General features: G+C 45.4%; 1 protein-coding gene across 3 annotated transcripts in view; it reads right to left on the bottom strand.

Moving 5' to 3' along the window:
• LOC133123731 (alpha-1,6-mannosylglycoprotein 6-beta-N-acetylglucosaminyltransferase A-like) overlaps window positions 1–23,560 on the bottom strand; it is a 77,660-nt gene that overhangs the window by 25,988 nt on the left and 28,112 nt on the right. For all 3 annotated transcript variants that reach the window (XM_061234231.1, XM_061234230.1, XM_061234229.1), the window contains exons 3-10: window positions 23,069–23,239; window positions 8,851–8,927; window positions 7,460–7,549; window positions 6,996–7,067; window positions 6,520–6,681; window positions 4,613–4,782; window positions 3,489–3,623; window positions 744–877 (exon numbers count right to left, since the gene is read on the bottom strand). In XM_061234231.1, the coding sequence (XP_061090215.1) occupies window positions 744–877; window positions 3,489–3,623; window positions 4,613–4,782; window positions 6,520–6,681; window positions 6,996–7,067; window positions 7,460–7,549; window positions 8,851–8,927; window positions 23,069–23,239 (1,011 nt within the window). The remainder of the gene's footprint in view (window positions 1–743; window positions 878–3,488; window positions 3,624–4,612; window positions 4,783–6,519; window positions 6,682–6,995; window positions 7,068–7,459; window positions 7,550–8,850; window positions 8,928–23,068; window positions 23,240–23,560) is intronic.

The following is a 23,560-nucleotide window of genomic DNA, read 5'->3' as shown; positions in this document are numbered from 1 at the left end:
CTGACTTAGTAACAATGACTTGGGGCAGTAGTCATCTTTCAGAGCCTGAAATAATATATTGCATCATATGACAGCAGAGCCTAGCCTCGACTGTACCAGCGTCTCTCCGATTCCAGCGATTCCTGCCAGTCTTTTCGGATGGTAATGAATGTAATCCAAGACTGAGGGATCGCATTCCCTGTGGCGTGCCGCTGATCGTAAATCCTTCCATCATAAATCTTCATCTAAGTCGCAAAGCAACACTACAAGCAAACGCATTCAAGAGTTTTATCCGCATTCAATGCACACAACCATCCCCCCCCACGGGGACATCTTTGTGACTGCAGGTTTATGCGGATCCCCTCACTCCCGTTTCTCTGAACCAAGAGCTTCACTGGCGACCCAAGGACAGAGATCCTCTTTCTTAGCGAACACATTACCACAACAGCGAGATCCGGTCACAGCGGATACAGAGCAGTGGCATTTGCTTTCAGGTTCATTCTCAGTCTGGACTCCAATATGTAAGCCCATGGAGCAGAGAACTGACCTGGGCCAGGAGCCGCTCCAGCAAACCCATACTCCACCGAGAGGACAAAAGGCTCATTCAGACGACTAAAGATTTCCATCCACAGAGACTTTGGTCTAATGGTTCCACTTCAAGGGTCTGAAAGGGAAAATTTACACCAGGCCGGCGTAATTCTGCCCTCCCATTAAGGCTATCCATCTCAGCCAGGGGCTGGGGGGTGGGGTAGAGATTGACTTACGGAGCATGGTGTTGAACTGCTGGGGGTTGAGGTTCCACTTGCCCCAGGGGGTCTTGTGCCCCTTGGATTGCGCGTAGTGAGCGTGGTTGAACTCAGGTTCGGTACCGAAGGAATCCAAAACCCGCAGCATACACCTAAAATCACACAGACAGATAAAATGGATGATTCGGTTTAATGGATCAATTACAATCACTTTCAAAAAGTTACTTTAAATGTCTTTCTGGAAATAGCAGAAAAGGTTCAAAGAGAAATCTTGCATCAACAGTTAGGGGAGCCATCTTAACTAAGAGAAATTCACATAAAGCTCCAGTGCAAAGTCGATGCTAAAATGCAGAACACCATGACTCACCAGACGCAGGAGGCAACATTTACGTTGTTCTACAGCCGTCAGATTGAAATATTTTATTTTATTTCATTTCTTTTCTGTTAAGATGGCTCCAGTAATTGGTGATTTATGTTGTTCTGATTGAATGGTTTTATTTGCATTTCATTGCGCTGGTCTTCAATATCGCTTCCACTCTTTTTTAAGCGACAGTCAAACACAGAGAAATCTCCAGCCTGGCAGCGGCGTGATAATTGAAATCAATGAAACTCCTGAGAAATTAGTGGTGAGCAAACGGCGCCAGAGCAAACGAGACCGTCTCTCGGAGGCGGAGTGAGCCCTCTGCAGCTTACTGTTATCTTTGCATCTATTTGGAATTCAGTGCACACACCCCGGGGAATAAAAAAAATCTGCAATGAGGATAAAACCAAAACGAATAGATCTGCTCCTCCTGAGTCCGACACGCTCAAATAAAGGGTATAACTACATGGATTTTCCGAAGAAGAAAAATCAGCTCCAGGTGATTGACTCCTTCGTGTTGCCTGCCAACTGTGTGCGGTTAATCATCCATAATGAGAACAGGCATAAAACAATAATATACGTGTTTGGGTCTTGGGTTGCTCAGACTGCGTGTCGACAGTGGCGTGTCATTTCAAGCGCGTCAAAAGAAACTTTCAACAATTTTTTTTTTTTTCGTCTGCCACTGTCTCTTTCTCCCCAATTTGGAGCAGTAACGTTGCTTCTCAAGTTACTACACTACATTACATTACATTACATTACATTACATTAATGGCATTTGGCAGATGTTCTTATCAAGAGCGACGTACAGTTGATTAGACTAAGCAGGAGACAATCCTGCCCTGGAAGGGTTGTTCCCTGCAGGGTTAAGGGCCTTGCTCAAGGGCCCAACGGCTGTGCGGATCTTCCTGTGGCTACACTGGGGATCGAACCGCCAACCTTGCAGGTCCCAGTCATTTACCTTAACCTCTACGCTACAGGCCGCCCTACTACCGCTACACCTGCATGAGCGAACCGACCACTCTCTCTCTCTGCCGAAACTCTAGCCAATGAACGAATGACTATTTCAGGCCCAAACTGCTGCATGCGTGCCCTCGCATTTGAACACTATTTCCATAATGTCTTTCTTTGCCAAATCATCAAACATGCAACATTAAAGTGATTATCCACAGCATAACTGCATCTCAACTGGCTTGGCTGTAGTCAGAGTCTCTGTAAAACACAATAACCCTGGCTGACTGCTTGGCCACACACTCCAGATATGACAGAGGTCACTGAGGTCATGTTCCAAGCCAGGCCAGACAAAACAAGTAATGTTTATTTTGTAAAGTGGCAACGTGAGAAAAAACATTCACCCTCTGTGCTGAAAGCTGGTCACAAACACTACCATCTGCATTAATCTTCTTTAGGTATTCCCTCCAAAACAAGAGCCCAAAGATTTGTGCTCCGGTCATAAGCTAGCATGCAAGACATTTGTCATTTGTTTACAAACCAGCCCAGCTGATACTTCGCCAAACATAACACAGTACTAAAGGTCGCAGGAAACTCAAATCACTTGTTTCCTGATTGGCCACTGGCTACTTCCACTATGACTGGAAATGAGCAGCTGTTAGATCATCTAATGGTCGGTCTAACAGGATGGATGACAATAGAGAGCTGAGAAGATTGTTCTTGGATACTGTGTAGGACGGTGGTGTAGCATAATGCTTTGGGAACTGGACTTGTAATGCCAAGGTCGTAATTTGGATTCGTAGCTGGGGTGCTGCCGTTGTACCTTGGTATTCTAGTTTGGTATTCAACCTGAAGTGCTTCAGTAAATGCATAACTGCAAATGCACACATAGTCCAGAGCAGTACTGTAAGGCCTATGTTCCACTGGACTGGCAAACAAAACAGTAAAAAAAACTGTTTCTTGTAAGTAATGCAACAGGAGGCACGCAACAACCTGAAACCGGAAATAACTGATCTTGCTGTGGTAGTAGGAAACCTCAAGCGATCTGAAGCTATTGTTTGGCCTTACACACTGGACACTCACTCAAGCAACAGCCTGGGTACAGTGCACAGGACTGCTGCTATTCCTGGAGCCCAGGGCGGCACGATGAGAGAATAAAATCCTGACTATGTATTCAGCACATAACAGCAATTTGCTAAATTGCATCACATTACATTCATTTAGCAGACGCTCTTATCCAAAGCAACGTACTATTTAAACAATAACTGCGCCAGATCTGGTTAGCAACACTCGCAAACCAGCGAATAAAGACTCGCTAAAGCACTAATGCTATGTTAACTGGGCTAACCAAAAGCAGAAGTGCAAATTTCAAAAATACAGACACCCATAACAAGCCCTAGGAAGAGAAGTCAGGTACGGCATGTACAGCTAATGAAGCAGAACAGAACACTCACTGGTAGTGGACCCAGGACGGCCCCAGCGCCTTTCTGAACTGGCCCAGGCCCACAATGTCGATGTATATGAGTTCCACCACCTTGTCCCCCAGGGTTGGGCAGCTGGACTTGTTCCCCATGACCTTTCTCATGATCCTGCAGTGCAGACAGGGAAGGGTTTACTCACATAAACTGAGAGAAGACAGTCTGTTGATAAAAAGTGAAGGATAGAGGAGAAAGCCATATCCATAAAACATACAGAGCGAGAATAGGACAGATTTCACCCCTGACATGCAATAGTTGAGCTTCTTTATAAAACAGAAAGAACAGAGAACAGCTTATTCCCAAAACAACCTGAGAGTAGATATGGGTTTATTAGAGGAGTGGCAGAGAGACTGTATTCATAGTATGTATTCATAGGAATGTGTTCCTACAGAGGCAAACGTAGCCCACCGCACTGCTTCTCTGTAGCAACTGTTAGCAAAATGTTATGACAAAATGACAAAAGTCAAATAGGTGGTTTACGTAGCCCGATACATTTACAAAGGTCCTTCAACAGCATCCGACCTTTAACTTCACTGTAAAAGATCCTATTCTTTCCCTGCCAAGAACATCTGCCTGCATTGTTGTCTTTTTGCGGTTATGGAACCACAGTGTATGCCAAGAATCCATGGCAGCGTAACCTTGGAATTTGCTCAGACGAAGCCAGCAGCAGACTGGATAAGGGTGAGCGGCATTCCAGTGCGGTAAAAAAAAGAGGGAGGAATGGCAGACTGGCACGGCTCAGAGAAGGGGAAGGGTGCAAGAGCAGGGGAGGGTAGCGGGCCTCAAGGCTTCCGGAGCTGGGTCGTACGATTTCCTTAAGTTGGGAAATTCCCTCAGAGCACAGTGCGGTTTTTCAAACACAGACCATCATCCAGGGGAATTTTCCTGCAACAGTGTGTGTTCAGGGGATGGGTGTTCAGAGTGGGTTCAGGGGATGGGTGTTCAGAGTGGGTTCAGGGGATGGGTGCTCAGTGTGTGTTCAGGGGATGGGTGTTCAGAGTGGGTTCAGGGCATGGGTACTCAGTCTGTGTTCAGAGGATGGGTGTTCAGTCTCTGTTCAGGGCATGGGTGTTCAGAGTGTGTAAACAGCATGTGCTCACTCTTTGAGCTCGTTGATTGAGGCGGAGATGCGGATGTCATGGCCCAGCAGGTAGAGGGTGGTGATGAGGTCGCTCCACTGCACCAGCTCCCCCAGGGGCCCCCCACTGAAGGCGTTCTCTGCGATCTTGAACCCCGACTCCTTCGTCAGCAGGCCCAAATGCACCAGGATCTGAACACAAGGGGACATTTGTGGATGATATCATATGACCAACATACTACATTCAAGCCTCAAGTTGTCATTTGACTTTTCACCCTTTCAGTCCCAAGAAGTGGCTCTGCCCAATTCCCAAGGGGTCTTGGCAATTCCCAAGGGGTCAGAAAACTGAGAACTTTCTGAAAATTGTGTAGGGTTTTCATAGAGACTCAAAACAATAGTATAGTAAGGGATAAGGTTGAGAGTGCTATACGGCACTCCAGGGATATTACAGTTGTTACTCTTGAGTGCCATATAACACTCTAGGGACTGAAAGGGTTAGATAAATCACCAACAGTAACTTGCAGGTCATCACTAGATGTGAATGCCTAAATGGAGTTTCAAAATTATTGTTGCTGAAAAAAGAAATGGGTTCCTACAGTATGAAACACTGAGTGAAAGCCAAGGATGTCCTTCAGCCACATACAATATACAATTACAGTATCGTTCATGAAATTAATGGCCTCGTAAAATTGCAAAATATCCAACCAAACACATTTCCTGTGTGTACTTTTCTCATAGAACTACCTGCAGAAATCCATAGGCTAACAGGAGCTTAAGAGGATTATGGCAACTTATGATTCTTCCTTCATGGATTCATCAAGTCAAACGAGCTGTCACAAGCAGTTCACACAGTGTGTTATTAGTTAAGGGAATATTTGTTCAGTTATCTTCTGCACCCATAAAGTAAGCAATATCCACACATAAAAGGCAGACAATGGCAATATAAAATATTTATCTGGACCATAATATTAATTTACTCAATTTGAATGCATTTTATTTGTAATGTTCAGTAAGGGTTGTTTCAGTTAAGGGTTGTGTCTTCACATCACATCATGAACCCATTAAAGGATACAACTGTATTGCACGCTACGTCAATGGCGAAAGCCTAAAAGTATGCAGTAGTCTCGCTTGGGACTATACTTTACCCTCTAAGGCAAGGGTGTCAAACTAAATCCCCAGGGGGCCCCAGTATCTGTTGGTTTTTGTGGTTTCCTTTCAATCAGATGTTAAATAAGGCTCTGAAAACCAATGAGTCTCGATTCTATTGCCAATCAATGATTTGAAGCACTTGTATTGAGAAGGTCCCGCAAACCAGCAGACACTGCAATCCTCCTGGAATGAAGTTTGACACCTAAGCATTTGTGCTTTGATCCCTGATCTTTGCACTTGTGTCACTCTAGATCAGTGCACCCGCTGAAAGCCAATAAACAGAAATGGCTAAGAAAACTGTCACTTGCCACAGCAGACAAAATATCCTACACAAATCTCACTGGCTTTTAGAAAAGTTCCAGTACTGTAAGCCTTCATCGGGTGAGTATCTTGGCCAGTAGCTCCAGGTTACAGACCACCTCATAGTACAACCAGCAAAGCTGCTGCCAGGCCAATGAGGATTTTTTTTTTCGTCAGGCAGTTTGCCAAGATAAAGATGAATACTTGCTTTATAAACAGGAAAATAACTATATCTCATGTTGTTGTAAGCTACATCACTTCTCCACAAGGGCACCAGAAGTCTGAATGAGGTGTGATTTGTTAGGGTTGAAACGAAAATCTACAGGACGGTAGTCAGTAGAACTCCAGGAACAGGGTTGGGAAACCTAAACAGTCACACATCCGATGCTTTATACATAACAATTAAAACATTAATTGCTGTAATGCTCCGGTTCTATATCCGACTCGGTTTGGGGTTTTGAGCGGGAATAGGCGTTGTACCTTCTTGCGCTTGCGCTTGCCCAGGTCCTGTTTCTCAGCCAGGGACCGGATGGCGCTGAGCCAGGGTTCTGCCATGCGTTTGATCCGAAGCATCATCCAGCGGAACTCCTCCCGACGGGACATGACCCGGTACAGCCCGTCAAAGCTGGTCTGGACCTGCGTCTGCAGGGAGAGGCACAGCCAAAAGTTACCATCAGGTGCAGATGACCAGGAGGGTATAAGGGACTGGCTTTAATTTTTATAATATAGGACATAAGAAAAAGGTTTATTGCACATATGTATATAAAGACCATCTCTGGGGTGCTCATGCACAATACTTGACTTAACGTACACAGCTTTCACTATGACTACAACTACCACTACGATTACCATTATGACTACCATGACAACTACTACTATTACTACTACTCTCCGCTGTTACTTTGTGGTTTAGAGAGAGAAAGAGAGAAGAGAGAAATGGAACATTCCGGTCTCACCTCACTCTTTTTCTCTGCTTCCTCGTCCCGGTTCCTCTGCCTCCAGGGAAGACGAGGGCACCAGTTCTCCACCTGAGCGCACAGCCCAGCACAGTACAGCACAATGACACAACGCATCTGACCTTTCACCCAGTTCAACTGCATGGCTCTAATCAGCAACCTCAGTCACCCTTCTGTCGGGGTTTACATTTTAAACAATGTCAAACGACAGTCATATCTAACAATGCAAGACATTTTTGGCTAAAACATCAGCATTTTGTTAAGTCTTGAGTATGTTTACTTGAGAAGTATTTTACAGTAAGCTAAACTTATTTGAGCATACACATATCTCTGCTTATTACATACAGCATCTACTGAAAACAGATGAACACATTTGTGTATTCAGGGCTGGTGGTAAACACCAGCAGGTACACTCTGAATACTCAAAGGGAGGGCCTCGGATTTGAAGCTGCGGGAGAACTCACCTCACTCAGGTAGATGAAGGCCGAACAGGTGGAGCCGTCAACACCGTAGTTACCGTAGCAGGCGTCCGACCGCCACATGTCCTTCATCCACTGGAGAGAGAGGAGCACACACATACTGTGACAGAGGGACACACATAAACGCACACACGCACGCACACATATACAAACGCACACACATTTGCTCTCAACATCGGAACACAAGAAAGTCATCTCCAGTATAAATACACATCTGGAAAAGGATGCAATGCATTTTAGTCCAACATAAAGTTTCACAAAATACAGGCGACTTCGCTCTCATTCCAGGGTGAGATTATTAGTGCATGAAACAAGCTCCATGTCTTCAGGGGCAGAGTCTCACCTAATTCTACCACCAGGAGGAATGTGGACTGTTATTAACATCAGAAACTTTAACCTTTTTTCTTTTTTTATTTATATTTGCATTTTCGGTGGACTCAAAGTTGGTTTATGCACAGGACAAATTCCACACTTGACTGACAGGAAGGCGAAAGCTGAATTCCTTTTTAATAATTATATTTTTCTGACTATAAACATGCAAGAAGAGGCAACGCCAGGGGTGATGGTGGTCTAACAAAAGGGATATTGATATGAATAAGAATACTGTTTGCAAGGGCTAACAGAAAAAAAAACATCTCCTGTAAAAGGCCCTCCATCAGCAGACTTGTCTATAAAACCATTTTTTCCACAGCTACCAGCAAAACACTGCAACACAGCACAGATAAAATCTCTAAACTACATCTGAGAGAATGCATGCTTTCGTCGGGTGGATATAGCCATAGATATTTATCTTTTGCCTTGTCTGTGTGCAGAGATGTGTATCATTTGCTCTAAACTCAGTTAATGTACCTCAATAAAATCCCATAAAATTGGACACATTATGCACACAATATTCAAGCATTGCTAAGCATTGCTCAGAAAACGGGTGCCCCTAACATGAGAGGTTTTTAATAAATTGTCACAAACTTCAACGCTTCACCTCTAATGTGCATTAGTGATATCATCTACAAACAGAGCGAGGCAAACTCAGGAGTTGCTGGCTCGATCCCCAGGTGATGCTGTGCCATTTCACGCTTGAGCAAGGCAGTTGAATTGCTTCAGTAAATTTCCAGCCCTAATAGCTGATAACATTCATTAAAAAAGTAAGCTCTGAAACTCGCTCTACTAAATATCTACCTGTGGTGGCAGTGTAGCATAATCGTTAGGGAGGTGGGCTTGCGACTCCGAGTTTAATCAGCTGATAGGAGGGCCCTGCCATTGTACCCTGCAGCGAGGCACTTAACCTGAATTACTTCAGTATAAACTCAGCCGCATAAGTGGCTGTGCATGAAGGCATCTGCTAAATGGCATTATGGTAAGAGGAAGAGGATGCTCACCTTCAACTTGGCCTCGCAGTGAGGGAACCCGTCGAGAGGGGGGAGCTCACACTTCTCCTGGGCTCCATTCAGGAGGTCTGGGGACACACACACATACATGCTCATACAGTAATGTGAAGGGGAGGGGGTTAATTACAACAGGAACACTTACTACAAACAAACGCGCACACACACACATATACACTCTGAGACCACTTTATTAGGTAGACATGCACATCAGTGTGCAGAAATGGTCAAGAGGTTCAAATGTTGTTCAGACCAAACATCAGAATGGGGAAGAAATGCGATATAAGTGACTGACCATCAATTGAATTCAAATTGTTGAGGAAAGGACCACAGTGATAAGGCACTCTTTACTACGTGGAGCAAATTCACAATACATCAGCATGTTGCATTCTCTGAAACAAAGCAGCAAGCTCTCTGATATATGTACTCTGCATTTTACGTCAAAGTTACACACTTGGCACATTCTAAATTGCTCCAGCCATGTACACATTCTTCTTGTTCCTGCTGAACCAACTCACAAGCAAAACATCTTTATCATATATGGTGGGACAAACAAACAGATACAAGCATGCCTGCTATTGCCTAAAAGTCATCCCTGAAGGGTCTTCTACACTAGCCAGACTCACTACAGCTCCTCCGCTTGAGCTGAACTAAAGCTGATTTTGTACCGCTGCCCCCCCGGCTGTTTCCTGGCACGCGCCCTGCTTGCTTTTCAAATTTATTACTCCATTTGCAATTCAGATGTGGAGGTAAAATGAACTGAGCTCTGAAGGAACAACCGAACTTCTCTGCACTGTGACTCACTGCCTGGCTTTTCAAACAATTTTGAAAGTTGGTCGGCTTTAAATTTGCTAATTAATCAGGCGGCCACAGAACACGCAGATCCCCTCATCTCCTCAGAACTCTGGCTGAGACGCTGTCCTTGACCGCGTTCTTTACCTGAAGGCCACCATATGGTTCGACAGCTTTGAACCTGACAGGGTGCACCGTTGAAATAGAACTGGCCTCGTTCACGTGATCGCTGGGTAAGCCCTACAAACACCTTTCAGCAGTCGGTTTCAGAGGAGAGCCACCGAGAAGACCCTTTCCATTTACAGTAAGTGAATTATGTACATAAATATAAGATTCTATTCTATTCAATTGCACTGAAATACACTGCAATATGGACAGCCAGAGGATATACTGTATGGCGATGTTCTATAAGAACTGACCAATGCCAGTGGTTTTAATTTTCAAATACCATTTGAAATGTACTGTATACCCAACTGGAGTTTCTGAAAGACATGTAACAGCTATTTTTAAAATGAACTCTACCCTTTCCATGCATACATTGCCGGTTATTGCACCCATTATAGAACCCATTTATTTCTGGTCAGGGTCACAGGGAGGCTGGAACCTATCCCAGCATGCACTGGGGGAGAGGCAAGAATGTACTCTCGACAGGTTGCCATTCCATTACAGGGCACACACACCATTCATTCACACACTCATACCTAGGGGCAATTTACACTCTCCAATTAGCCTAACCTGCATATCTGGGGGCAAAACTGGAGTACCTGGGGGAAACCCAGGTGGACACAGGGAGGACATGTAAACTCCACACAGAAACTGGACAGGCTGGACTTCAAACCTGAGACCATCTTGCTGTTAGGTGCACACTGCAATTAGTGGCTATTCCACAGCTAATCTCCAATTTTCAACAGCAAAGAAACACAACACATTATTTTTTAAGGACTTGATATCCAGTGTGCGACCCTACGACCCTACACCAGGGCTCACTAACCCTGTTCCTGAAGATCTAGGGTCCTGTTGGTTTTCATTCCAATCTCAGCAAAACTCACCTCATCCAACAGCTAAATATCCTATTGAGCTGCTAATTAGTAGAATCAGGTGTGGCAATGAAAACCTACGGGACAGAAGATATCCAGAAACACGGTTGATGACCACTGACCTACACAGTACCATTCTTCCCAAACACCATTTCCATCTACCACACTATACAGACTTTGTGACCTAACATTTACAAACAGTAATAAAAAAGCCTGGTATGTAGTCGGCCAAATCACAGCCACGTCTTCTTTTTCATGAAAAGGCAATAAAAGAGATAAATGCCCACTGCACCCGTACATAACTACACTCATAGATAACCAAAACATAACCACACTGATTAGCTGTTGTTTGAGATTCAGGTGGGATTGGAGTTGTACATTTAAAAAAAAAAGAAAAAAAAAGCTAACCCAATCAAAGGTCAGCGCAAACAACTAGAGCAATCAAATGTTAAAAATATCAGAAGTCACAGCCTCAAGACATTTTCCTCCACATAATAACCTCTGCTGGAGTCCGCAGGGGTAACATATCTGTTAATTAGAGCTGAAGCAATGTCTCATTCCACCGATAAAACCAGATAATAAACTGCTGTCCTAAACTTAATGTAATTGTTCCTCACGGGGAAAACACACCTGATAATTACTTCTCTAGTCGGACCAGCCTGTCGTTTGCGCTGTGAAACCTACCGCCACCTACCAGAGATATTGTTCTTATTGTGTTAAAACAACTATTCGATGTACTGCGATGGCTATATCGCACAGCCCTAATCCAGGACCACATCTTCCAACATTATGAGAATGTTCCCTGGGAGGGGTGACAAATCCTCCTTTCCCACCATGGATACACAACAATGAGCTTCCCCCAGAGAAGAGGTGAGCAGAGCGGATCCCCTCCTGGCCTTTTTCTGGAAAGGACAGAACATCCGGAAGGAATGCAAAAAAAACAAAAACCGATTTCAAACATGGCCTTCACAGGCCACAAGAATCCTGACATGCACATTGCACAAAGAACGCCAGATTGCATGCCCTGTGAAGCATTTGAACTCTCAGACAGACATGTTGTGCAGTGGTATTCCTAGTCAAGCTATCCCTGAAGGACTGCATTCCCCAGGCTTACCAACTGTGCAGCAAAGAACTTCATAGTCGTAAGGTTGGAGCTTCAATTCACAGGGTGCCGCTGTAGAATTGCCTAATCGTTTCAATAGCCACTTACGATGTGGAACACTATCCATACAAGTCGCTCTCAAAGAGGTCATCCATTATGCAGAACAAATCTATACTAAGAATATGAAATAAATGATAATATTATTCCCTTATAGATGTGTCTCATTTCACAGGAGGACAGAAAATGCTGCAATTGATTGCAGTTTCCCCAAAATGGCGCCTGTGGGGAGGAATTCTCCTCCCTTGTGTTGACACAAAGCAGGGATATAACCCTAGCGGATTATAATCATGCTGCAGAGACACCAGATTTGCTTTCCGCTGTTTGTCAGGTATCCACACATCACAAGCATCCATTTTCTCCTCCAGGGAGTGCAGTCCTGCAGTCAGTGCAATACATCCACCAGCACTCAGAGGGTATCTTTATACCTTCTTGAATTCCCTGTGTTGAGCCCAAATCAATAATCCAATGGCACGGTATTGAAAGGACGGAGGTATAAGCAGATTTCGGTCTCAGGGGCTGTTAAGCAACAGGTGAAACCAGATTTAGGTATGAGTGTCCATTAAGGAATGGAGGCAAGACCATATTTTGGTGCGAGTGGCTGTTATTGAACAGAGGTGAAACCAGATTTCAGTTTGAGCGGCTGCTATGGAAGGGAGGTAAAACCAGATTTCGGTTTGGTCCCTTCTGTCTCATCTTCTCACTGGTCCGTCTGACAGGTGAGGGAATGGTCAAAGGTCACACCGTACCTGCGGATTCCCCACACACGGTCAGCAGTGAGGCCTTACACATACCTGGAGGGTCGTATTCCACATATACAGTACATCACTCAGAACCTCATAGAACTACATGTGAATATGCAGTGAAGACATGGGGGTTCCCTACGTCTGCTGAAACATAATCTTAAATCTCTAGCTCTATCAATACTAAGCACATGAACCATTGATCAGGTACCAGACCCATTCCTGGCTGAAACACCCCTATAGCACTGACCTTCACTGACTCACACAGAGAAGAAGATTAGTATGAAGGACAGGTGGACGATGTAGCAGGGTGTTGGGTCTTATTTAAATGACGCTCTGCTATCAGGCTCGTCTCCTCACACCACATAACCCAGCTAACTTCAGCAAATCTATTCAGCTGGGTGAGGATAGCCAGCCAAGTCAGACGCTTGAGTCCATGAAGGGGACACTAAAGCCTGTGCCTAAGCCCCAGCTATACATTAATGGATAAAAGCCACTTATCCACAAAGTATGATCTATATAAATGTAACAAAATCTTGTCACTCTCTCACTCAGTTGTTGCTTCCTCCAATTCTCATTTCCGCAATTCCAATTATCTCGTCAGCCCCTGCCTTGTTTCCACCGAGTCACTGAATGTCAGTAGTTCTGATTCATAATTTTACAGTAAAGGTCATAGTCATGAGAGGAGGTTTTCCGGATGCTTGATCTGTGACTCCGAAAAGACCAGGCACATCTCACTTCCACAGTGGAGAACCTGATAAGGACCCTGATTATATCAAAACCCGGAGCCTCACGCTAAAAGGAAATATCCAAGCAACCTCTGCGAACAGCCTGTTCCCCCAGGGCAAGAGGCACCAGAGTAGCGCAGGGTTAGCACAACAGCCCGCGCACTGTGGGCTGGAGCAAGGGTAAGACGCGCATTGTGGGTGTGTTATAAACGCCTCCTGGCACATGATGAAAGAAAGCAGATTGAAAGCAGTTATGAAATTGATTACCATTTGCTGAACAGAATCACCAGGCATGGTTAGTCGGCTGTGGAGTTATGGGATGCCGCGAGCGGACAGCACCTGTCAGAATACGATTAGTATCGATTTACTACGAGGACACGCGGACACAACCTCCAACAAAATTCCTTCATTCGACTGCACTAGCTGCAATGAGGGCTGTGGAAAGCTGAGGCTTTGCTGCCAAACACGGCCAGCAGAATTTGTCTTCCAAAAAGGGGATATGTCACGTATATATGACGGTATACGTGACTGTGACTGAGGATGACGGTATACGTGACTGAGGATGACGGTGTATGTGACTGAGGATGACGGTATACGTGACTGAGGATGACGGTATACGTGACTGAGGATGACGGTATACGTGACTGAGAATGACAGTGTATGTGACTGAGGATGATGGTATACGTGACTGAGGATGACGGTATACGTGACTGATGATGACGGTATACGTGACTGAGGATGACGGTATACGTGACTGAGAATGACAGTATACGTGACTGAGAATGATGGTGTATGTGACTGAGGATGACGGTATACGTGACTGAGAATGACAGTGTATGTGACTGAGGATGATGGTATACGTGACTGAGGATGACGGTATACGTGACTGAGGATGACGGTATACGTGACTGAGGATGACGGTATACGTGACTGAGGATGACGGTATACGTGACTGAGAATGACGGTATACGTGACTGAGGATGACGGTATACGTGACTGAGAATGACAGTATACGTGACTGAGGATGACGGTATACGTGACTGAGAATGACAGTATACGTGACTGAGGATGACAGTATACGTGACTGAGAATGACAGTATACGTGACTGAGGATGACGGTGGGTTTTCTGTGCGCATCGCTCAAGGCTGATGGCGTGTCTGCTGATGCCATTAACTGCAGTGACACAATGACGGACCATTCGGTGGGAAGCATGGCCATTTCCTCTAACGCCGCACTGGTGCCGTCGACCACAAATTGCCATCGGCTTAAGGTGGTGCCAGGGGCAACATAAACATGTTTACAGAGCAGACAGACTGGAACCAGCAGCTGTAGCTTCGGAACCCTGCTGGACCTCTCATCAACCCTGCATCCATCTTGGACCATGTCAGGATGATAGATTAGATCATGGCAAGATCATAATATGAGCGCAAAACAAACACACACATACACACACATCACACCACATTGAATTGCCCTTTCCTTGCACACAAAGCCAACCCAATCCCTCCTCCAGTAAAGCTTTATCTCCTAATTGCAAGATCCACACCCCATGACTCCTATCAAATGACTGAGGACAAAAGGCCAGATAACACCATCGCACGTTCAGCACCGTCTTATTCCGAGTAAATTACAATATAGGAGAACTTGATCACATGCTGTCATTTCATTAATATGAGCAACAGTGCCACACCTAGCTAGCAAACAACATTACTAGGCCAGCATGTATACAGTAGATTACTCATCGCTAAAGCGCTAATACAAGTTTACTACGCTATGGACTGAAAAACAAAACCCGGAATACATAGAGATTACACCCTAACAATAAAATATTAAACCATAAAAAAGTACAATGCACAAAACTAGTACAAAGATTGAGAGGGCATTGGCAGAGGAGGGGAACCAGCATGCAATCTGAAGAGGTGGGTCTTCCGCCAGTCACTGATGCGGGTGTCCTGGGCACATGCATGCACTGAACTAATCAGATCAGGGGGCTCATTCTGAGAGAGACTAACTGACATACTGACTGGCTGTCTAGATGATTGACAAGACATGCTGTCCACGTGACATGCTGAATCCAAAAACACAGCCAAGTACTTTCCAGGCTTGTCCACAAACTGAACCATAGTTGCAGGTATGCAGGTTTGGCTTGTTTCCATATCTCTTTAAAGCAAGGGAAGGGACCAAATGTGCATAGTGTAAAGTGTAGAAATGTGGGCCCTATCCCTGTTGTTGAAGATGTTTTCAGGGTTATGTGGTCAAACTGCATTTTGGAGTGTAACTGCGACAATAAATGTTGAGGAAAAAAATACCACGCTCACTCAATCTGTGGTGAAAAGGAAGCCATGAGAAATGTCAATTTATATTTGATGAATGCAGAATCGATGCTCTCACAGTACCGCAGTGTGCTAAAAGTGCTTCCTGATGAATAAGTCAGATATAGTGGAGTGTGGAGCTTCTCAGCAATCTAATGAAACCATAGCAATTTCAATTCCGCCCCCAAATATAAAAATAGCACTTACAAGTAATCTCATTTTTAAAGCGTCGCTTGCATTTTTTCTCCTACTGACAAATTTAGGCAATGCAAATCGAAAGGTCACACTATGACACACTGAAACCAAACAGAGAAACTTTATTATAAAAAATAATAAAGTATTCAAATGTGGGACCAACAAACTACACAAGCAGCCTGTGAAAAGCAATAATCAGTAACTGCCTTTCAACTGTCTGTACAAACAGCGGCAAAACCGCTACCTGTTCTTTGCATGATAAATTCCACAGCGCTCACTCCCATATGAAGAGTTCCAATCCCAATTATCTCTCAAGGTATTATCTCTTTAATCCTCCTGCCAGCTCGTCAAAGAGGACAAGGGACATTTTATGGTATCATGGCGTAAGGTGCATCTGTGAGGGGCAGCTTTGTTCTCGTCTTTAAAGACACTTGACCTGACAGCTTCAAAGGCTGAGCTTGGCCTGAACAACTCATTCCATGAGAAATCTTCACTGTGGTCCTAGTTACTCTATTTCTGGTTATTCGCTGAATGCCAGAGTTAGGCAAATTAAGAGCAGCCGCCTTCTTGTAGCTAAATGGCTACCTATGGATGACCTTTTTTGTTGTTGGCTGCACTAGAGTTTGTTTTGTCTGAGGTTAATTGTTAGGCTGATCCTGTTTGGGTTTCCATGATCTTGTGTATCGTTGACATTTTGACATTTGACACTTTGACATTTTGATTAAAAGCCATTAAAGAGACTAGATGCTGCTCACTTAACATGGGATTCAAACCAAGGAAACACAGACAAAACAAACAAACAAAACCATCACACACGTTCGATCTTCAATCACGCTAGCTGCCAGAAGAGGACAGGAGGCAGGGGTGAGTTGTGACCAAGACGGACCTTTGGGCTGATTATCTGCCACAGCGCTCTAATGATGCCACTCTCTCACCTTTGAATGAGTCAGAGGCCTCTGCTACAACCCGATACCGCTTCTCCTTTAGGAGCGAGCGCGCTATCGGCTTTCCCGCCGTGACCCCGTCTCCATAACTGCCATCAGGACGACTGCCTGAGAGGAGCAAGCAGTTCTCAGCCAAAATGTGAAACAGCACACCAGAGCCGGGAGAGATCTCCAACTCAAATAATTAGAGATACGGGCACACAGTGCCTTTCACCCTCATTCGTCCTGAGTCGAACCCGAGTCTCCCCACAACTGAGGACTGGTACTTTAACCCGAACTGGGGAGCGAGGATCAAGGAGGCTGCCATTGTCATGAAGGATGATACTTCCCCTCTGAAGGGATCAAACAGCCCGTTTTTCATTGTGCAAACAGGATAATGACAGGGGTGGTCAGTTACAAAAAGCGGAATATAATTAGGTCCTGATTTCACACTGACAGAATTCACATCCCAGATCTGCCCGGTTATTTCAAGGGTTTTCGATACATAAAGTTAACATGGCAAGCATTCTGGCTCAGGAGGACAAAGGATTCAACTGTTTCCACACCGCAAACAGAATCGGCAACAAGGAAGAAAGGGCCTCCTATAGCAGCCTTTCCAGTCTGTAATTCAATCGTCATAAAGTTATTTCCAACCTAATGACATTTCCACACAAAGTCCCCATTCAAAAGCCTGAGCACTTCAGTGGTCTCGAAAAAAGCACACACCTTTCATTTCCTAAGAAAATATATACATCCCACAGATAAAACCAATAAGGAATAAAAAGTGACATGTTGCACAAATTTGTGTTGCGTTACAGTGTCACAATGTCCTTGTACTATGCATAGTGAATCCTCTCCTTTGAGTCAAAGTAAGAAAATGAATGAAACTTGGTGGTGTGTGTGGGAGTAAAAGCCAACTGAGGTTTTATGCGGTAGTGATCTCCGTGCATAACTTTAGCGAAGCTTATTAAACCATGTGAATAATACACAAACCCTGGCCTGCTATCCTCCTGGTGGTAGAAAATGCCATAAAACGAGGTGTGCAGGGAGGACATTATTTACAGTTAACCAAACAGCACTGATTTAACACCTTTCCATCTCCCTTCCTCTACCGAAGCCATACTTGTTCTTTAGACTGTACAAAGGGCAGCCGTGTAGAATAGGGGTTTGTGAACTGCAGTTGTAGTCCCCTTGACCAGAGAACATAACCTGAACTGCTTCAGGAAATATTGGATTGAATGTAAAATTATATCTATGCAAGTCACTCCGGATAACCGTCTGCTAAATGCGGAAATAAAACGCAATGCTGTGTAATGTCACGTAGCACTAGCGCATGTGCAGTCCTTATCTGTACAAAGTAAAGATAAATCCTACACTGCTTCATAAAGTGGGACGTGTGTATGTGTGTTTCTTCTCAGCCTTACTCTGCAGATGTACAGTAGACACTCCGCAGGGGAAACCGCATTTTGTTTGCTCACAGCAATACACACATTAACCAGCAGGTGAGAAACTCATAACACAATCTCTGGGGGGCAAGACCTACTGATGGTGCAGCTACAGAAGCACATCGAACAGCACACCAAGCAAAATCTACAGAAAAGCATAACCTCCTTATATTAACATTAAATACATAACATGCAATAAATGAAAACTATGATAGCAGTAATAGTAAATGTATGAAATGAACAAGGTTATTTAAATATAAGGTATCAGTCCTGGAGTATGTGCTATAATAATAATACATTTTATTTAAAGCGCCTTTCACGTCACCCAAGGACACTGTACAGTAGTGGCAAGTGGCAGTCATAAAACAACATATAGGGACAGACACTGTATACTTATTAAAAGACACTATTCAAAAATGTAGATAATAAAATAAAATAAAGTATATAAAACAACAAACAACAATAGGATGGGACATGGCGAGAGTGAGATGGAGGGGTCAGTTAGGAGTAGGGAGGAAAAGCAAGAGTGAAAAGGTGAGTTTTGAGCTTGGATTTGAAGGTGGACAGTGAGCTGATTTTCCGTAGTGCAAGTGGGAGGGAGTTCCAGAGTTTGGGGCCAGCTACACTAAACGCCCTGTCACCCATAGAACGGAGATGCGCAGTGGGGGTGAGCAGGAGGTGGGTATTGGTGGAGCGTAGGGTGCGGGTTGGTTGGTATGGGGTCAGGAGGTTTGAAAGATAAGAGGGTGCAAGATTATGTTGGGCTTTGAAAACAATGATGATTTTGAATTGAATATGGTATTGCACAGGGAGCCAGTGTAGTTGATGGAGGATGGGAGTGATGTGTTGCCAGGGCCTAGTGCGGGTGAGACCTCTTGCAGCGGAATTTTGAATGTATTGGAGTCTGTTTAATCTCTTTGCTGAGATACCAAAGAGAAGGGCGTTACATTAATCAAGTCTGGAGGTTATGAGGTGTGCATTAGTGTTCTGCAGTGGGTTGGTAGCATTTTCTCTTGGATTAGTTGAGTATCATTTGTTTGTTTGCTGTTTCTAATTCAGTTTAGTTGTCATTATAGTGTTCTGCTGTGTATTTGCTTGTTTGTTTGTTAGTTAATACAAGTGGTGCTTATTTAGATTACAGTGAAACCGGGTTAGGTGTTTGTTTCTCTCAGGTGAGCTAAGCTATTGAGTTAGGCTATTGTTTTTACTGGCTGGCAGGCCACAGCTTTTGTTGTAGGAGGAGCCAATAGTTTGCACCCTGCTTAGGGTATAATTACTGGCACACATGAACTCACTTCAGTGTGCATTAGTGTTCTGCAGTGGGTTGGTAGCATTTTCTGTATTCAGCATCAGTGTTATTTAAACAGTTGTGTAGCGCACCAGCGGCAGCTGGGTGCGGCAGCCTCGGCATACGAAGTCGCAGTCGTACAAAGTCGAGGGTGTCTATCTACGGGTGTCCATCCAGGCTGTGAGAACCTCATGAGTGTTTTTGTTTTTGCCGCCTGCCCTCATTTCACTCCGTAGTATTCCTCTTGTCCTCCCTAGTTCCTTCCATGCGTTTCCTTCCCATCCCTGTCCTCTCTCCTCTCCCCAGGTCCCAGTCAGGTAGGAGGTTCGCTTCCCGCCAACATGGGCAGAATATCTCAAACCTCATCTACCCTCCCAGATCCACTGGTATTGATCTCTGTGTGGCTGGTGGCCTCTGGAACTGCCAGTCCGCCATCCAGAAAGCAGACTTCATATCTGCTTATGCCTCCCACCTCAACCTTGACTTTCTTGCTTTAACTGAAACGTGGCTCTCACCAGAGCCCTTTCCTCTGCCTTCTCTTTTTCCCCACACACCCAGCACAGGTCTCCTAATCTCATCCTCATGGAGATCTAGTGTCTTCTCCTCATCCTTCACCTCCTCCTCTTTTGAATTTCATGCGGTTTCTGTTACTTTGCCATGCAAACTGTTTTATTGTTGTTTATCGCCCCCCAGGTCCTCTGGGGAGCTTCTCGGGTGAGATGGACATCCGCCTTAGCTCCTCACCAGTCAATGACACCCCCCTGATCATCCTGGGTGACTTCAACCTCAACTCAGAGTCCACCCAGTCTACCTTTCTCTCCCTCCTTTCTTCTTTTGACCTTACCCTCACTCTTTCCCCTCCCACCCACAAAGCAGGCAACCTTCTTGACCTCATCTTCACAAGGAGCTGCACAACAACCAACCTCTCTGTAACACCACTCCATATATCTGACCACTCTTTCATCTTTTTCTCTTCCACTCTCCTGTAACACCCATCCATCTCTCCCACCATCCACTGTCACCTGTCGGCGGAACCTACGCCACCTGTCTTCCTCCACCCTCTCATCTACAATCCTCTCCTCCCTACCATCCGCGGAGTCTTTCTCTCGACTGTCTCCCGATGATGCTGCTACAACTCTCATGTCCTCCCTCTCATCTTCCTTTGACTCTGTGTCCCCTCACCACCAAATTAGCTCGGGCCTCCCCCCCCAGTCCTTGGCTTTCTGATGCTCTACGAGCTGTCCGAACCGAACTGCGGGCAGCGGAGAGAAAATGGAAAAGGTCCCGTCTCCCCAGTGATATAGCTTCCTTCCATGCCCTCTTATCATCTTTCCATTCCTATGTCTCTCTAGCTAAACCTTCCTTCTTTCACTCGAAAATTAACGCGGCCATTCGCAATTCCTTCTCCCAACCCTCTCCCCCCGCTGACCCCCCTGCCTTCCTCAACTCCCTAGCCTCCTTTTCTCTCCTCTCTGACTCCGACGCATTGAAACTCCTTACATCCCACCGCCCGACCACCTGTCCTCTTGACCCCATCCCCTCTCCCCTCCTACAATCTATATCCAATGACACTCTCCCTTTTCTCTCCTCTCTAATCAACACCTCCCTCTCTTCCCTGAAGAGGGCCAGAGTCACTCCCCTGCTCAAAAAACCTACTCTTGACCCCTCTGCCCTGAACAACTACCAGCCTGTCTCTCTTCTTCCCTTTCTCGCTAAAACTCTGGAACGGGCGGTCTGCTCCCAACTGTCCACTTATCTTCTCCACAACAATCTCCATGACTCCACTGAGACCGCCCCGCTCACGGTCACTGAGGCACTCCACTCTGCTAAAGCCAAATCCCTCTCCTCTGTCCTTATCTTCCTCGACCTGTCGGCCGCCTTCGATACAGTCAACCGTGAGATTCTGCTCTCATCGCTGTCAGAGATGGGTGTCACAGGGTCTGCGCTCGCTTGGTTTTCCTCCTACCTCTCTGGTCGCTCCTACCAGGTGACTTGGAGGGGCTCAGTCTCTGACCCTCACCCCCTACAAACTGGAGTCCTGCAGGGCTCAGTTCTTGGGCCTCTCCTCTTCTCGCTATACACCATGTCTCATTGTTCTGTTATCTCTTCCCATGGCTTTTCTTATCATTCTTACGCTGATGACACCCAACTCTTTATTTCCTTCCCCCCCGACACCCAAGTCACCACACAGATCTCTGCCTGCTTGGCTGATATCTCTGCGTGGATGACTTCCCACCACCTGAAGCTCAACCTTGCCAAAACTGAGCTTCTCTACATCCCTGCTAAGTCCTCTCCGTCAATCGACCTCTCACTGACTGTTGAGGACTTTGTAGTTTCCTCCTCCCGTACGGCAAAGAATCTTGGGGTGACTCTTGATAACTGCCTCACCCTGGCTCCACAAGTATCCTCCACTGCCAGAACGTGCAGGTTCTTTCTGTATAATATACGCCATATCCGTCATCTCCTGACGGAGAAAGCCACCCAGCTCCTAGTCCAGGCGCTCGTCATTTCCCGCCTGGATTACTGCAACTCCCTCCTAGCCGGTCTCCCAGCGTGTGCCATCAAGCCCCTCCAGCTGGTCCAGAATGCTGCAGCCCGCCTGATCACCAGTCAGCCCAGGTCGGCTCATGTCACCCCGCTTCTCATTGGCCTCCACTGGCTTCCTATTGACGACTATATGTTTAGAACAGCATTCCATGTGTATTTTCCTAGTTATGGATGTGATGCTTTGACTTGTGGTAGAACCTATGCACTTGTAAGTCGCTTTGGATTAAAAGCGTCTGCCAAATGACAAAAATGTAAAATGTAAAATGAATGCATGGATGAGAGTCTCAGCAGCGGTGGGGTTAAGTGAGGGGCGGAGTTTGTAAATGTTTTTGAGGTGGAAGAAAGCTGTTTTAGTGATGTTTTTTTATGTGAGTGTCAAATGAGAGGGTAGAATCAATAATGACACCAAGGTTTTTAACTTCAGAGGTAGTGGTAGTGAAATAGCCGGGGCTGGATAGATGTGATAGTTTGAGTTTTTTTCAATACAGCTGGTGTGGCAATGAGTATGGCTTCTGTTTTGTCATGGTTAAGTTTGAGAAAATTCTGTGTCATCCAGGTGCTAATGGCATTGAGGCAGGTGACCAGATTGGAGGGAGGGAGTGTGTGGGAGGGCTTAGTGTGAATGTGTTGTCAGCATAGCAGTGAAAGTTTAAACCATACTGACGTAAGATGTCACCAAGGGGGAGGATGTAAATGACAAAGAGCAGGGGACCTAGGACAGAGTGTGCTGTATGTAGGGTTATTAAGGGTGTGGTGCAATACAGGGAAAGGCCGCCATGCTAAAGGTGTGTGTGGGAGTGTGAGAGGACTGGCCGGGCAGTGATGCCACAAGGCCAAAACTTTTCCATATTCCATTTGTTACAGAGATGCGCCATATTCCTGCTGTACCCGATCTTCTGGTTCAAAAGCAGTGTTTAATAAAACCCTTACGTGTAGGGAATGAAGATTTAAAAGTTCACGTGGTGGTATATAAATGGTGAAATGTCCATAAACTGTTATAAAACGTCCCGTAACAGCCGTGCTAAAGCTAAGCGATGCCTACCTGCCACGTTGACCTTCTCGCTGTTCCCCGCCGCAGGCGTGGCTGTGCCGGCCGTTCCATTGGTCAGGTTCCCCCCCGTGCCGTTATACACAATGTTGTCCACTTTGGCTTCCAGCTTTCCCAGCCGGAGTAAGATGTTGTCTAGGAGTACCGCCAGGGTTTTCTTTAGATCTGGGGAGGGGACATGATGACAGGTTAGCAACATTTTAACTTCACATTTTACAGACGTATTACCCGGGGAGAGAGAAAGGGCTAAGCAATCAGTTCCAATTCAGCGCTCAGGAAGCAGCAGCTAATTCTTCCGAAGTCACCTTCAGCCTCCTCCATCTGTGGCCTTTCATCAGGTTAACCACTCAACTGCACATGTGAGAGCAGCAAAATCCAAGCACTTTCTGCTACTACAGCTGTGAACATGTGAGAATGAAGGCTTTTTTCTATTGTGTGTGCTGTCGTTTGGCATTTAAAATAGTTTCAGATTTTCATTCTACCTCA

This window comes from Conger conger, chromosome 3 (assembly GCF_963514075.1).
Source record: "Conger conger chromosome 3, fConCon1.1, whole genome shotgun sequence".
In the NCBI taxonomy this organism is placed as follows: Eukaryota; Metazoa; Chordata; class Actinopteri; order Anguilliformes; family Congridae; genus Conger; species Conger conger.
This window is presented reverse-complemented; position numbering and strand designations above follow the sequence as displayed.